At 45.6% G+C, this 15,636-nt stretch overlaps 2 protein-coding genes across 2 annotated transcripts; one reads left to right on the top strand and one right to left on the bottom strand.

The window, feature by feature from the left end:
- Positions 1 to 1,871: 1,871 nt before the first annotated feature.
- On the top strand, positions 1,872 to 5,959 carry LAJ45_09320 (uncharacterized protein; the record flags this gene model as incomplete). The annotated part of the gene is made up of 2 exons (XM_046118863.1): positions 1,872 to 4,236; positions 4,311 to 5,959. The coding sequence occupies 2 exons, from the start codon at positions 1,872 to 1,874 to the stop codon at positions 5,957 to 5,959; spliced, it is 4,014 nt and encodes a 1,337-aa protein (XP_045967941.1).
- Positions 5,960 to 14,689: 8,730 nt separating this feature from the next.
- Positions 14,690 to 15,578, bottom strand: LAJ45_09319 (uncharacterized protein; the record flags this gene model as incomplete). Its single annotated transcript, XM_046118862.1, has 6 exons — positions 14,690 to 14,781; positions 14,879 to 14,919; positions 14,984 to 15,004; positions 15,112 to 15,172; positions 15,313 to 15,380; positions 15,436 to 15,578. 6 exons carry the CDS (start codon positions 15,576 to 15,578, stop codon positions 14,690 to 14,692), a joined length of 426 nt encoding a protein of 141 aa, XP_045967940.1.
- Between the last annotated feature and the right edge of the window lie 58 nt (positions 15,579 to 15,636).

Genomic DNA, 15,636 nt, shown 5'->3' with positions numbered 1-15,636 from the left:
TTGTATTTTTTTAACGTCACGAAGCCCAGTTCGCTTCGCTGGTTGGACACTAGCTAGATGCAAAACGGGTTACAGCCTTAGAAAAACCCCAAAGCCCTTAACCTATTATTGCTATAGCTACTATTACAATAGTTAAGGCCGTGGTACTTTTAGTTGTATGTATAGTGCCGTATTCGACATGTGTGCTCTATGTACTGTAAGTACCATAATATATACCCTGCAGCACTGCATTTAATTACGCATCGTGTGGTGGGGGCAATGTTTGGCTGACCGGCTTCCCGAGCGGGTATGCTCTTCGCGTTGCCATTACTTTTCATCGCTTTCTCTTGCTTCCCATTAGAACGCTCATCTCTTGTCGATAGTGCATCCTCACCACCAACGAAGTAGAGTGAGTACCTTGATCGGTACCTACCTACCTCACCACCTTCATTTTACCCTCTCTTTTGCTTACATTGTTTTCTGTGGTCTCTTGTTTCCTCTTTCTGACAGCTCTTTTTTGGGGGCTGTACAACTCCATTGTCACTCTTTTTTTACGTCCTCTCCCAATTTTGCTTGTTACTCCCGGTGCCTGTGGGTGAAAAGGTATAGTAATTGCGCAGCTCCCCCGTGCCCCAGCGGACCTTCCACTACTATTATCCTACCCTCCTCATTCATCCATCCCTCCCTTGTACTCTAACGGCCAACCTGCTCTGCCTCTACATTGCTGACTTTCCCCAGTCAATAGCCCCCTCCTCGCCGCCTACTCTCATCACTCGTTTTGGGCACCTGCAGAGCAATTTACTGCCCTCACACTCACTACTTTGCCCTTTCCCTCTCCGATCTCTCATTGATTCTATTCCACCCCCCTTCCCTTGAGAAAGTACACTCAACCCCACCTTCTCTCTCCCTTTCATTCGTTTGTCTCGTTCATCCGTTGCTGCTACTTTCCTGCAACTTCTTTCTTGACGTATACGTACGTACGGAAAGACGAGACGCTGTTACTGTCTCAAAAGCGCATTCCCGACAACTTCAAGGGATCGACTCTTTCTCCCAACTTTGCCATCAAGTGACAACTAAGCACGCTAATTAATACTGTGAGTTTTTATGCCTTATCATTCTATCGCGCGCCATTCAATTGTTGTGATTTTTTGTTTCTTTGTTTGGGTAGGGACTGGGTGTGTAACAAGTGAGATTTCCACTACATACGAGTGGTGCCAGATTTAGAGACCAGGAACGAAAAAGAATCCCGCTAATTTCATGCAGCGCAAGCAAGACCCCATATATCTGCATTTGATTCCCTCCCCGCCATAGTCAACTATTGAAGGTAAGAGGGTCTCAGAGCTAGCCAGATACTTTGACAGCCAGCGCGAGGTTCTTAAAGAAAAAGACTCCGCGGTTAAAATTTGGGTCTTGGGTTGGTGGTGGTTCGCTTGGAGGCTTTTTTTCTTCCTTCCGTAAGTTTCACCCCTACTTTTGACCCCCTTTTACCAACACCCACCCACACACCCATCTATAACACCATGCCTTTCCCTACCTCACCCTCCCCTACCTACTCCTACCTAACCTACCTACACCTCGTGGAATGACAGTCAACGCGCGCTGACACATTCCTTCCTTGAGATTTTTCTTTGGTTCTTCCCTTTCATAGGCCCCACGTTCATTTGATTCAGTTTTTTTTCTACGCACGCGGTTGTCAATTACGCTCGTTAAGCAAAGTAACTTGGCTGTACCTACTATAGCTACTCTAAGCATCACATTACAGGTAAGCAGATCTAACCCAACCTGACCCAATTATTAGTAGGAGGACGACGACCTATGTGGGCTATTATAAGAAAACAAAACAAAAAAGTCTTATTCACACATAGGTTCAAATTCATAGTACAACCACAATCATGAAGACTCCCAACATCATCTTCACGCTCACGCTCCTCTCAACACTCAGCTTAACCACCGCCCAAGACGCACCACCCACAGTGCCAACACCACCCACAGTGCCAACACCATCCCACTACTTCCCTAAACATATCAAACGAGCGGTCACCGACTTTATTAACAACTCGATTCTCGCAGACCCCAATGAGCCTCCAGCCCCACCCGTATCTTCATCATCATCATCAACAACAACAGCATCCTCTGCATCTAGCACCGACCTCAGCGCATTCCTCTCGTCGCTCTTTCCGTCCTCAGCCCCACCCGCTCCGCCTCTAAGCTCCGATGTTACAACTACCGCCAGTGTATCGACCCCAGAGTCTACTGCTCCTTCCACCACCGCTTCGTCAAGTGGAATTCTTAACATTGTTGACGGCGTAGTTGAGGCGCCAAGCTCGGTTGTCTCAGGGGTTACCTCAGGAGTTGTTGCGCCGGTTGTTTCTCAGGTTACTTCGGCGGCTGTTTCGCCGGTCGTTTCTGAAGTTAGCGCGGTGGTTTCGGAGGCTACGAGCGTTGTGTCGGAGGTCGGTTCTAAGGTGACTTCTGCAGTGTCGGAAGTTACTTCAGCGGTGGAAGAGGTGGTTTCTCAGGTCACTTCTGTGGTTTCGGACGCCACTTCAGTTGTCCAATCAGTAGTCACCGATGTCACATCTGCTGCTGGCGGTGCTACTTCTGTGGTTGATTCTATAGTCCCTGGAGTTACTTCTGTTGCATCCAGCGCAGTTGCGGATGTCACTTCTGTGGTTGATACTGTGGCTTCAGGCGTTACCTCTGCAGCTGGCTCTGTTGTCTCCAGTGCGGTGTCAGATGCCACCTCTGTGGTTGGCTCTGTGGCCTCCGAAGTTACTTCTGCGGCCGGCTCTGCGGTTTCCAGTGTGGTATCGGATGCAACTTCTGCGGTCGGCTCCGTAGCTTCTGGGGTTACTTCTGCGGTCGGCTCTGCTGCCTCCAGTGCGGTATCAGATGCCACCTCTGTGGTTGGCTCTGTGGCCTCCGAAGTTACTTCTGCAGCCGGTTCTGCGGTTTCCAGTGTGGTATCAGATGCAACTTCTGCGGTCGGCTCCGTAGCTTCTGGGGTTACTTCTGCGGTCGGCTCTGCTGCCTCCAGTGCGGTATCAGATGCCACCTCTGTGGTTGGCTCTGTGGCCTCTGAAGTTACTTCTGCGGCCGGTTCTGCCGCTTCCAGTGTAGTATCGGATGTAACTTCTGCAGTCGGCTCTGTGGCCTCCGATGTTACTTCTGCCGTTAGCTCTGTTGCTTCTGAAGCGACCTCCAAAGTAGGCTCTGTAGTATCTGATGCCACGTCTGTTGCCAGTGCTGTTGTCTCAGGAGCGACTTCTGTAGTTGGCGATGTTACCTCTGCCGTGGACTCTGCTGCATCAGGTCTTACTTCTGGTGTTGCAAGTATCACTTCCGTTGCTGGGTCTGCGGTCTCAGTTATTGCATCTGATGCCACGTCTGTTGGCAGTGCTATTGTTTCAGGAGCAACTTCAATTGTCGGCGATGTTACTTCTACAATTGGTTCTGCTGCTTCGGGCGTAACTTCTGATGTTGCAGCAATTACCTCCGGTGCCGGGTCTGCGGTCTCGTCTATTGCATCTGATGCTACCGCAGTTGTTAGTAGCGCACTCTCGGAAGTGACTTCTGCTGCCGGTGCTGTAACTTCGGGGGCATCTTCTCTCATCAGCGATGTTACTTCCGCTGCCGATAGTGTAGCTTCAGGTGTTTCTACGGCTGTTGGTTCCGCAGTCTCTGGTGTTTCTTCTGTTGTCAGTGATGTTACTTCTGCCGCTGGCTCTGTTGCTTCAGATGTAAGTTCAGGTGTTGCAGCAATCACTTCTAGTGCTGGGTCTGCGGTCTCGTCCATCGAATCTGGTGCCACCGCCGTTGTTAGTAGTGCACTCTCACAGGTAACTTCGGGAGCATCTTCTCTTGTAAGTGATGTTACTTCTGTTGCCAACAGCATGGCCTCAGGTGTTACTTCAACTGTTGGTTCCGCAGCTTCAGACGTTTCTTCGGCCGTCTCAGGAGTCACTTCAGCCGTCGATTCTGTCGCTTCTGGCATTTCTTCAGTCGCCTCAGGTGCCACTTCAGTTCTCAATTCAGGTGTATCTGGTGTTACGTCAGTTGCCAGCGGGATTGTCTCAGAGGCCACTTCTGTTGTAGCCGGTGTCTCTTCTGTTGCCAGCAATGTAGCTTCTTCGGCTGTCTCCCAGGTTACCGATATCGCAAACTCGACCCTGCCCGACACATCAATTGCCCAAAGCATTTTACCTACCTCAGTCATTCAAAGCGTTCTCCCATCTAACCTACCAAGTAACTTGAATGGTAACTCACTACTATTACCCTCCTGTTTATTACTTTTCAACCATCTCCGAAAGCTAACGTAACCGTGTTTGTAGACACTCTTTCTCCTGTGACATCGATCATTGACGTGTCCTCAGTGGCTTCAAGTGTATTGCCTATTCACACCTCGGATTACGCTATTAATGTCACTGTCCCAACTATCGATATTTCGAGCCTGCTCTCAAGCGCCACCAACCTCCCATCTATCACTAGCGATATCCCACTTCCCATCCAGACCAATGGAACCATTATTGCGACTTCACTCACTTCTTTACTCACTGTGCTTCCTACTGGGATCTTGACGGACGGCGGCAACAGCAGTGTTATTACTACTCCAACAATCACGACCATGGATCCTTCATCAATGTTGTCTAGTATTTTAGGGCCTGCACCCACAAACAATGGGACAGAGTCGGTTCCTACTTCACTGCCATATGATTCTACTACTTTATTCCCACCGTCTGTCAATGGCACTTCAACGGCGGAGCCTTCCTCAGGTACCGTTTCCACGTCTTCGGAAGCATCTACTGGGGCATCTTCTCATACATCCACTGGGACATCTTCTCATACATCCACTGGAACAGTATCGACCACGTTCGCGACGTCAACCACTGAACCCACTAGCAAGATCACCTCCATCCCGGCCGCTGGTAATACGACCTCCTCGGCCTCGGAGACATCAACTGTAACCACCGAGCTCCCCAGTACGACTTTGACCACAAAGCCCACGACCACATCTACCACCCAATGGTTCTCTTCTGCGCTTACAGTAGCACCCGACACCACTTCGACCACTACTGCAACTGCAACGGGTGATGAAACCACCACTACGACCACCTCAATTCAGACCGGTATCCCATCAAACCTCCCCAAGGTAATCACTCCAGCCGGTGGCATGCCTGAACAGCCCGACAACTACACCCTTGTCCGCTTTGGTTTCCTACACGCCCTCAACTACCCCTTTGTCGTCGAGAACCCAGTAGCTGTCGCTCAAATCTTCGAATATCTCCCTCACGGTCTCTGTTATGGACTCCAAATCGACTCCTCAGATGTGATTATGCATACTCTCCAGCCCTATGACACCACCAAGACCCGCGGCTACGTCACAACACTCGCATTTGCTTACGTCCCCAAGGATCTTGTCAACAAGCTCGATCTAGACCGTCACACGCCCGCCGCACGCCTCTTCCAAAACCCAGACGCGCCTGTCTCTCAGATGATAAACCTTCTCGACCCATCAATTCCATTACTCGCGTCAATGGATGACCAGACTGGTGACGGCAACGGCGCCATGGGAACAGGTGGAACCTGGGGGGACGGAAGCAATGGAGACGGATCCTCCGACAACGGAGATGCTGCGCCTATGGGAAGTACATCCTCTAACACAACCGTATCCGGCAAGACCATCGGTTTGAGTGTCGGTATTGTTGCGGGCGCTGCAGCGTATGGTGCGGCGATGTTCTTGGTGGCCAGGAGGTACAGGCAGAGAAGGGCCGGACGACACGGAAGAAGCAACTCCATTAACAGGAGTGTTTCGCCTGGGAGCAACCCGGCGAGTGGATTGATGACTAGTGGGGGCGCGGTTATGCACGGTGCGGCTAGGTTCGACCACAGGGGAAGCAGGGGAAGTGGAGGAAGGGCCAGTGCTAGGACAGCGCAAATCTCGGCGCCGATGATGGCTGAGAATTCGCTGGGTTGGAATTAATTTTGTTAGGAGTGCTAAGAGTTCTTTGTGTGCGCTGGTGCGCTGGGAGGAAAGTTGGAGGAGGAGGAGGGGAGGAAACAGTGTCGGAGTAAGGAGCGGAAGAAGGATCAACACTCTAGCCAACTTAACCCTTTCTATTTTCAGACATTCCTATAGTTTATACCCTCTCGTACCATTCACCCAACCAACCGATTCAGCCAAAAATTTAGATAATTTTCAATGTCATAAAGTACCTTATTGTTTTCTTACCCCTGTGCGTAACTTGTATCTATACCCGAGCTTGCGTTTTCTCCGTTTTTTTTCGTTTCAGCTTTACATATTTGACAACTCCTGTTTTTTTCTTCTGTTTTTTTATGCTTCTTATTCTTACGGCGTTTGTTGGGTATCAGAATGTTTTATACCTACCTACTTACCTACACATTGCCTGGCTGCGCTGGAACACAACTTTACTTCGCTTCTTTACTCCTCACACCCACGGGAGGTATCGTATTAAAATTAATGCAATTTGGGATTTTGGGGTTTGGGGGAAATTTTGTATTTTTTTGATGATGTCAAGTAGGAGGATTTGTTGAATTTAGCTAGTTTTTTTTTTTTTTTTTTACTCCTATTCTATCGCTCGATTGTTTTTTTACTGTCCTTCGCATCTTATTATACCACCTTGAGAAAAGAAAGAAAAAGAAAATGAAAAAAAGAACCGTCAGGTTTGTCGGGGAATTTCGATGAAGAGATGAAATGTTAGGGAACTTATATAACATTTTTTCAAGTTATTACTTTGAGTTGATCTTCAGTACTCTTTTTTCATTCTTTTTTTCTTCAGTCATCTCTTTCACTCTTGATTGTTAGTGGTTATACATATTGTGGTTTGGTCTTTGTAATGGTGCGGGGGTGGATATTTTGTTTGATAGCGCTATGTAGTTATAGCGGTGGGTTGGTGGTTTGACGGATTGGTGGATTGGGAGTATGTACGTAAGTTGCTTGAAGACGTAATAGGGGATAGGTTCAGACAAGATTTTTATGGCGATTCAAAGTCAAGAAAAGGAGGAAACAATCAATTTTAAATTGGGAGTAACTAAATTAGGACCTAGCGCTCACTATAGTGAAGCGAGTGATAGCTGATGACTCCAAAACAACAAGGGCCTGAGAATGCACTCACCACACCACGCATGCCTTAGATATTTATTAGATGAACAGTTTTGTTCGACACTATTCCAAGCCTACGTACATAAGAAGGAAGAATTTTCCGCGATATAAAGGACGTTCTGGGTCTATTATAACTCGTGCATTCGGGTTATTATAGGTGATTACGGCGGGTGGGTATAACATTGACTGCGCGCCAGTTTGTACGTATACAGACTAAGATAAAAGCTTAAGCCCATACTGCGGGGAGCAGTGAGTCTACGTATATCAGCGGCTAGTGGTAAAAGGGCAGTGTAGAGTGGATATACCTTTTGGTCATGATCAGTGCTAGCTAGTATCGGTACCGCGGCTGCGGGTGATATCAATTTTGTTTCCTGAAAGCAAGACAAATTCACCACGCGTACACTGGCTCATAGACAGATATTCAGAAACAAAGATAGAACAAGCTGGAAGGTTTATTTTGAAATGCACATAACTGCTTTGCCAAGCCCTGAATTATGAATCTCATAGATCCCTATTATAATACAAGCGGAGTGCGACCTTCGGCCGCCCAAATGTAGTGAGGAAATGAAGGTGCGGGCGGTACTGCGATAGTAATTTCTTAGATTATTGCTGTCATTCTGGATTATTGGGTCATCCAAACGTACAGGCACGCACTTAACCTCATCTCCATCTCTCCTTATATGTAATCTGTGATATATTAGCTCTAGTATGCACCCTAAGTCATCCAATGAGTAGCGTTAGTATGTACACGTAGTTCACGAAAAAACGGTATCAGGGAAATTCGACCTTCATATCTAAATAGAATAGTCAGGTATCTCTGTCATCACGAAAGGTTTCAATTGGATGCTTAGATGCCTCTAGTTTCTGTGGTCTAGCGGGTTACAGCTGTCAATAGACAAAGAATGGGGTGCTTTAAGGGAGACATGCATGTTTTCAACTCTTCTTTAAATGGCAAACCCTAAGCACTACCGTCATGATATATAATAGTCTTCCGTCCAAGATCAATATCGACTCTACTCTTCCAAAATTACAACCTCACGCGAGCAAGGAGGGGCCCAGCCTGCCGCGCAGCGGCAGATGGCGCCGAATGCGTACGTGAATTACATATCGATGTTTATTTCCACCATTACATCGAATCTCACGCATATCCGAGCCATTGAACAGGGCCGGATCTTATACATATATGCATACAAATTCCTTTAGTTATCAGCAGTTCCTCGAACTGATGGTTAATTTCATATGCGGCCGGAGGCCGCTCCTCACTAGTATAAAAATATAGCTGTAGTTCTGTCAGTGTTTGTTCTTTTATATCAATTGCAACAGCTACACGCCTTTTAATGCCAGTTCCCTTCCATCTCGGGAGTAGTTCTTTGTCGAATGATATGCAATCAATATTAGAAATAGTGCGCAACCAATGGGAGACGTTTCTGGTGACGATGAGGAAGACTATATAGTTTAGACAGGGGAATAATTAACTTGCTGGAACTGAATATACGAGTGAAAAGACTGCTAACAACTTTGAGTTCAAGTATTCAGACCTCACCCATGCTTGTCTCAGTGTATAACCTACTCGAAAACGGTATCGTGCAATTAATGTCCTTCATGGCACCTTCCAGGATATTCTTTACTGTGCGCGTATAACTACATAAAGTCATAAACGATTCTGTAAATCAATTGTAAGTTCTTGATGATCAATACATGCTGTACTTACATGTTGGGATTAATAGCTAGCTGTGCCCGAAAACACAAGACTGCGGTTATCATAAAGATGCCGTTTGGGTTTAATTTAGAAACTAAGTTAATTTAAGACCACTCGGGTCTGGATTAACATCTATGTTGAGGATAGGTCTCTTAAGCTACTCGTTTACTGGCGCCCTCGCACTAGCTTATGCTTAAAGTTCACTATAAATTATACTAGGCGCTTAGAGGTTGTCTAAATCGATCACTACGAATAACAGGAAGCGTTAACTAGACGCACCAAGGCGCACAGGAGGGTATTAATAGGGGATGGAATATGTAGTATTTCCCATGGGCATACTCGGCGTCAGTCTAGGGTGTGGGCAGCGCTTGTCGTCGCATTTACGGGACGGGGCTATGTAATTAATGAATTAAACAAGAAAAAAAGAAAAAAAACGGGACGGGGCTCGTCCTATGAGCCTTCTCGAGTGACAGCTCATGATGTTTACTGTGAATGATTTTTCTACCTATGGGACTCTATCATCAAGGCATGTAGATTATAGCTGTTTAAGTCTCGATAATCGTATTAATCCGATGAAAAGAATATTGCGTGACCACATGAGTTAGTAGCCCCATATAAATTTAAAACCTGGACGCGTACATATATATCTAAAAGGTTTAGAGCAAGATTAGGTCTAGACATTTGGTTTGAAAGAACATGCTTCGATCTAGACTTGTCACATTTTACATGTCTTGGCGAGATTCGACTGTAACCCTACGTAATATGTACGTATATGTGTACTTATGTTGTGTGTAGGCTGTAAGACGATTAACTAGTAGCACCCTGAGCCGCTGGCTATGGTGCGCGCTTGCAATTGTCAACATCAAAATTAATATAGTCACATACGTATCTCAGTCTATTTAAGCACCTGGTTGATTTTGACCTCTGTCTTCATCGCAAGTATGTACTGCTGCCTCAACTGTACGAAAATCACACAAGCTAGAACTGGGATAGTGAATCATACGATATCACCCGGTTACCTTAGGTAAGAACATCCAGGGTGCGGCGGTACATGCAGCTATCTATTGTTATACGTGTCCTATCGCCTTTCTCTTGTAACCCACATGTATGGAAGCAAGTTAACAAGCACTCTACTGGAATAATGCCTGTCAATTTCTCGGCCTCTTTCTTGCGCCATTAACTGTATGTAGCGCAACTGTACACGTCGTATCTTATTGTGGCTATGGAAACCAAAACTGGCTATTAATGACGCTTGCTAAAAAGACGTATGTATATTATATATATAAATCTCAATCTGGTCTTTTATAAAACCCGGTTCGTTGAAGTTTATATTAACCACCAGGTAGAAATCTTAATGTATGTACGTCGCTTGTGTCTTGAATTCCGATTGGTTTCAAAATACCAAACAAACAATTGGGTTTCCCAAGATTGAATTAAACGATTTTAATGTATATGGATAACTAGGTTCAACCTGGTTTATTTAGCCCTGCCAACCTCGGGGGATATCGAATGTATGTACGCTTCATGTCTACAAAACCTGGACCATGCCTAAAATTCTGCTTATGCCCCTCTAGTTTTCGAGAAGACTGTGCCGTTTTATATTAATTCAGAGTTTTGATAGGCCCGGCCGTCGGCCGGAATACAAACTGCCCGCTATATACCCTGTATAAAGTGGGAATCTCGGGTCACCTTGCCATTTCACGAATCAAAGATCATGTACCCAGCTGGCCAGGCCACAATAGCGGGCCGTAAAACGTGGTCCCTACTAGATGTAAATTAAAGTACGTACATATAATATAGTACTCTACTTCTCCCATGGCCATGTGCCGACATCTTCTGGCTGTGGCTCCCTAGTAGAATATGTAGCCACAAACCTTATTGATTTTCCATGCGACACATGAAGAATGCTTTACACTTTTCGACATTCTGCATAGCCTGGTATGACGTCTAGTGTTGTAGACCCTTAACCGTGAAAAATCGAGAATGAAACCACAGACAATGGTACGGTATATATTACCCCTGTATACATGTAACTGCATAGTATGTTCCTTGCACATATTGCCGCAGGTATGTAATCGGGAATCAGTTTTATAACTATACTTTTTTGTATGATAGTGTATCAGGAGCTAGTACATGCCGTAAAAAGAGACTGTATGTCAAAATCGTGAGTAAATCTCGAGCTCTCCCTATTTCATTCTCGTCTCGGCAGAGCAGTACTGACCATGGGAGTTCTGGATAAATCATGTGTAGTTGTTACTGCTCCTGCAAATAGGCATGCATCGCCGATTAGTTCTACTTTTAGGATTGCGTTCCTTTCTGGGCCGATAGATAAAAACACGGCAGTTAACTTATATACACCTTTTTTGACTTCATATCTCTCAAAAGTCTGGAGGCAAATTTCCGACGCAAAATGATCACGGAAGGGATGATGGAATATGTGTCGATCGATCGATTATATAATTAGTCTATGAATTTGCTTGCGCAGTTATAGTTGCGAATTTGGCGTTAATATGACGTAAGTTTATATTAACAGGGGTTTTTCCTCCCTCATTCTTGAGCTCAACAGATCGACCTACATTGATGGTGTTTGAGGGTTCTGGGTGGGGAAGAAGAGGAGGAGGAGGAGGTGGAGGAGGAGGGAAAAGGCTAGGGGCCCCATAGGACTAGCATATCAAGACGCTTGTCCGCCCCAATGTCGGCCCTGCAGTGTACTACTATGAGTATACTGTGTCGCGGAAGTCAGGAGACTTACCCTCCGTCTTGAGAGTAGTGCGCCCAATCAGAATTGCAAATCTCAAGCTTGCCTCTTAATTACGAAGGATCGTATTCTTTTGATGTCGGAATAATTCGCGCTAATTGAATTGAGGCGATCAGAGAGGCACAGGTCTTTGCCATGTTGTTGCTGTATTTACCTACATGTACTGATTTCCTATGATCGTTGAGAGATATCTGCTAGGAATTATCTCTTCGACTCTGTCATTTTTCGACATAATTACGTATACCGGATACAGGGTTTGCGATATATATATCCACATACCCCGGAAACATGTAAGTATAGTTGTGAAGGTGGGTTTAAAATAGTGTGGGATTTACCTGTCAAGAAAAAGGTAAGGTGACTAAGCTAGAATAATTAAACAACACACCGGCACGCGCACATCTATGTGATAAATTTATAAATTATAAAGCCTGATAAAACTATCTAGGGTTAGATATAGGGCGAGATGTATGTGGGTGGGTGTGCTGCATATGTTGCAGGAAATGTAAACAAGTGTACTACTGCATCAGGTGTGGAAATATAAAATATAAGGCAGAAATTATCTGAAGAATTGCCAGTTCGCTAGCTTCATTTCAATCGCTCATAATCATATTTCAATTGAGTATCTATGTGGGCGCTACGATTCGGTTCATAGACATCCTTGGAAAGTAATTCCCGTATGCAGGTTTTGGGAAACTCCGTTGTCGCCATATATGCCGCTGTCAAACACGGTGTATGGTTGGCTCTGTTCACCTGCATCTTAAACATCTAAGCAGGTGGCCACATTGCTCCCCCCTCGTGGGGTACCTCATGAGTACATGAAAGGAGTAGGTCTCTGCTCGGAGACGATCATGATCACTGGCCTGAAAACTTTCTCACATACGTATACGTACATGTACGTATGTATATGTAGTAGCAATTGATAATGGCGATGATGATGCGCCTTCGGGTTTAAGATGACACACTTTACTCCTATATGTATAATGTGTATATGTGTATGTAGGATGTTCCATTGCCCCGCCGGTCGAACAGTGGGAGATTCGAAAACAATATGGCAGTGGTCGATCTAGTATCGAGGAATTGTAATTGCATGTAGTTCGAAGCCCAGCGCCGGCCGGTCTTAAGCTTGCGCTCATGCATGGCCCAAAGAAAGAGTATAATGAAGAGAGCTTACACGCATCAGGACTGGAGGTCAATATCAGAGCCCACAAGCTGTCTGTATGAGTGAGTAGCTAGACAGTTTCAACACGTCTCAAGGGATAGTTTCAAATAATGATATGAATGTTTCTTACAATTTTTCCCCCGATCACCCCCGCCCTGCCTACATGCTCTAGACATGCCTAGCTGCATAGTAGCCAGTTCAACCCGCGTTTAACCTTCCTCAACTAATGCAGTGGTTGCATAGATCTGATAACACAGAATCCCCTTTTCCATAAACTCTTTTCCCCTTTCATCCACATCGCGCAGGCTTCATTGGTACCCTTACTGGCCACTAGAGTGATATGTTGTATGGCGTATGTAGTATCAAAGTACATACATGTACCTACGTGCATAATGTCCTGTCAAATGCCAGTCTGGTTTGGTATATCCATGTTCAAAGAAGTCTAGTTCTTGTCGGCAAAAGCCTTGTATTATAGAGAGTCGGTGACAATATCTTCGACTCTTTACAATCACCTTCCTCTTTTTCGTTTTGTTGGCAGAAACCCGGATCGATCCTAGACCTGCGCAACCCTGTAGTACGGCGGTAGATACAAATAGGGAGATTCCAGAACCCAAGAGAAGGCTGGTCGATTCGAGCTCAGTTGGGTGATGGTAAGACTCCCATATTCTCCTCTAGCCATTTATAATGCGTGTTGACCTGTGATATAATACTGGGAGTACTATTTCTCTCATGAATCGCCCTGTGCAACGATTAGTACTCAGATGTGAACCATGTGGTTCTAGTTAACCCCTCGGCTGATGACGCTAGATGTTTATCACAGATTTGGCTGGGGTGGATCGATGTTCGCCAATGTCAGGTCAGTCTATCATTACTTACATATCTGCGGATATGTAAATACATACCATGGATTCGAGGCAGACCCGTTTACAAGACCCCCATACTATTTGGCGTGGAGAAGGCCGAATTCGTAGCCGAGGGGTGGTTCGAGACGTAGGATCAACGGCTTCGTTGTCGTTTCTGCAAACTAGAAGGATCCGATTGGGCTAGCCAGTGCTATATATATGCGGGCAATTGAAATGTGATCGTCAAAGAACACAGATCCAAATCTGATCTGCAGCGCACGAAAAATTGGCTCTTTTCTTTTTACTTCGCTTGGAATCCATACACCGAGCCTCAACTCAGATTTACCACTGCCTGCATGTATGTAGAGTACCGCCAAAACTCGAAAAATTGGCTATCTCCGGCTAGGGATTATCACTCGAGTGATTGGTTGAATGGCATCGATCTGCATCAGAAGTTTCCCATACAAGTAATTTTGATCTCTGGAAGCTAGCCAATTTTTCGAGTTATGGCGGTAACGTTTTAGACCGGGTACCGTGTCAGACCTAGAAGAATGTCAATCCCATACAAATTTGTATGGGGATTTCTGTTGCCAAAGCTATCTCCATCTCTTGAGATATTTACTGCCAGATATTTAACAAATGAATTCCATTTTAAAAGCACACGGATTAGGATGGTTTCCAGATGGATTATCCTCTATTATGGTGTTATGGGGTCTTCTTTCTTTTTGGGGGCTTTGTGTCTGGTTTTGGTGCCGTTGCCATGCGACACACTTCTAGGTCTGACACAGTACTGGGTCGAAAACGTTACCTACTTGTGCATGGGTGCTCATGATCTGAAAGAAGTCATTGGTTAATTCACACGTGGGATTCGGCAGAAGTTCATGAAGAAAACGGCAGCACCAAAAAGTTTCGAAAATTTTCTTCCATTTATCACCACCCCCAATCATCCCAACATCTAACCGCTACAATGACTCCTATGCCCACGTACTGGCTACAAAACTAGCCAATAAGGTCGAACGAAACATACCCAGAAAAATCCATCAAGAAAAAAACCTTCTCTGAAACCGAAAACAAAACACCAATTTCCCCCGGCCGTTTAACCCCATATGTGGAATCCGATTTGATGATGCTTTTAGAGAAAGTAATTGGAATCAAGCGTTCGGTTTGCCGTCAGTCGGTTTATCGTCGCACTTCTTATCGTTAATAGCAAGGAGCTCAACATCACTGTTTTCACAAAGTCAGTATTGTTTCGAATAATGTGCATGTTGGTATCGATATCGACATCAACCACATCGACTATGCACACACGGAAAGCACTTACAAGACCAAAGTAGCATTCGGGGGATCAAGTTGGGGAAACCGCTGTGACGTAAGGATAATCCCTGTAAGTAAATGTAGATGAGGTGTCGCAATTCATGGTACATACCGCTCTCCATAGGCGTAGTCACTAAACACATGCGAGTAATTATATATGCGGTTAGCCAAAAAAACGGTTCCTATCAAGTGGCGGAGGGACAAAGCTCGGATGAAAATATGCCAATAGGGATGGTTTACCCAGTAATAGTTAATTTCGCCTTCTCTCCCAACGACATCGTGGGAACTCCCTCGTCCCAGCCTACCAAATATGTCAAAAACAGTCCGAAAACCCCCTAGCTGCTTGCGTCCCAAAGAAAGAAGGTGGCGACGGAAACAGATCGTAGCAGGTACCAGTGGGGGGTTCTCTGAATGTGAAGATGACGGCGGGCATGGGCTCACCTCTGATAACCTTCCCAACACCAATCTTGGTAACGAAGGGCTCCCCACGGTCAACAGAAGAATCGAATCTGAAGATATTGTGGGTTAGTAGTGTCTCGTGAGGTTGGGTTGGATATATAATACTTTTTTGGCTCTTCACAGGTGGTTCCATCGGCGAGTTTGGTTCCGATGGGAAGAGTGCCAGTATAGTGCATTGTGACTGTGTCCCCTTTTTTTGGCTTGTTCACACCGTCACCATCCTTAATGATTTTCTTTTCCACGGCCATTCTTGCGCTGTACGAGGTGAAAGCTTTTATCTGAAAGTTTGAACAAAGAGCCCTGGAG

Source organism: Morchella importuna (assembly GCF_003444635.1).
Source record: "Morchella importuna strain M04M26 chromosome Unknown Morimp01GS035, whole genome shotgun sequence".
NCBI classification, from domain to species: Eukaryota; Fungi; Ascomycota; class Pezizomycetes; order Pezizales; family Morchellaceae; genus Morchella; species Morchella importuna.
This window is presented reverse-complemented; position numbering and strand designations above follow the sequence as displayed.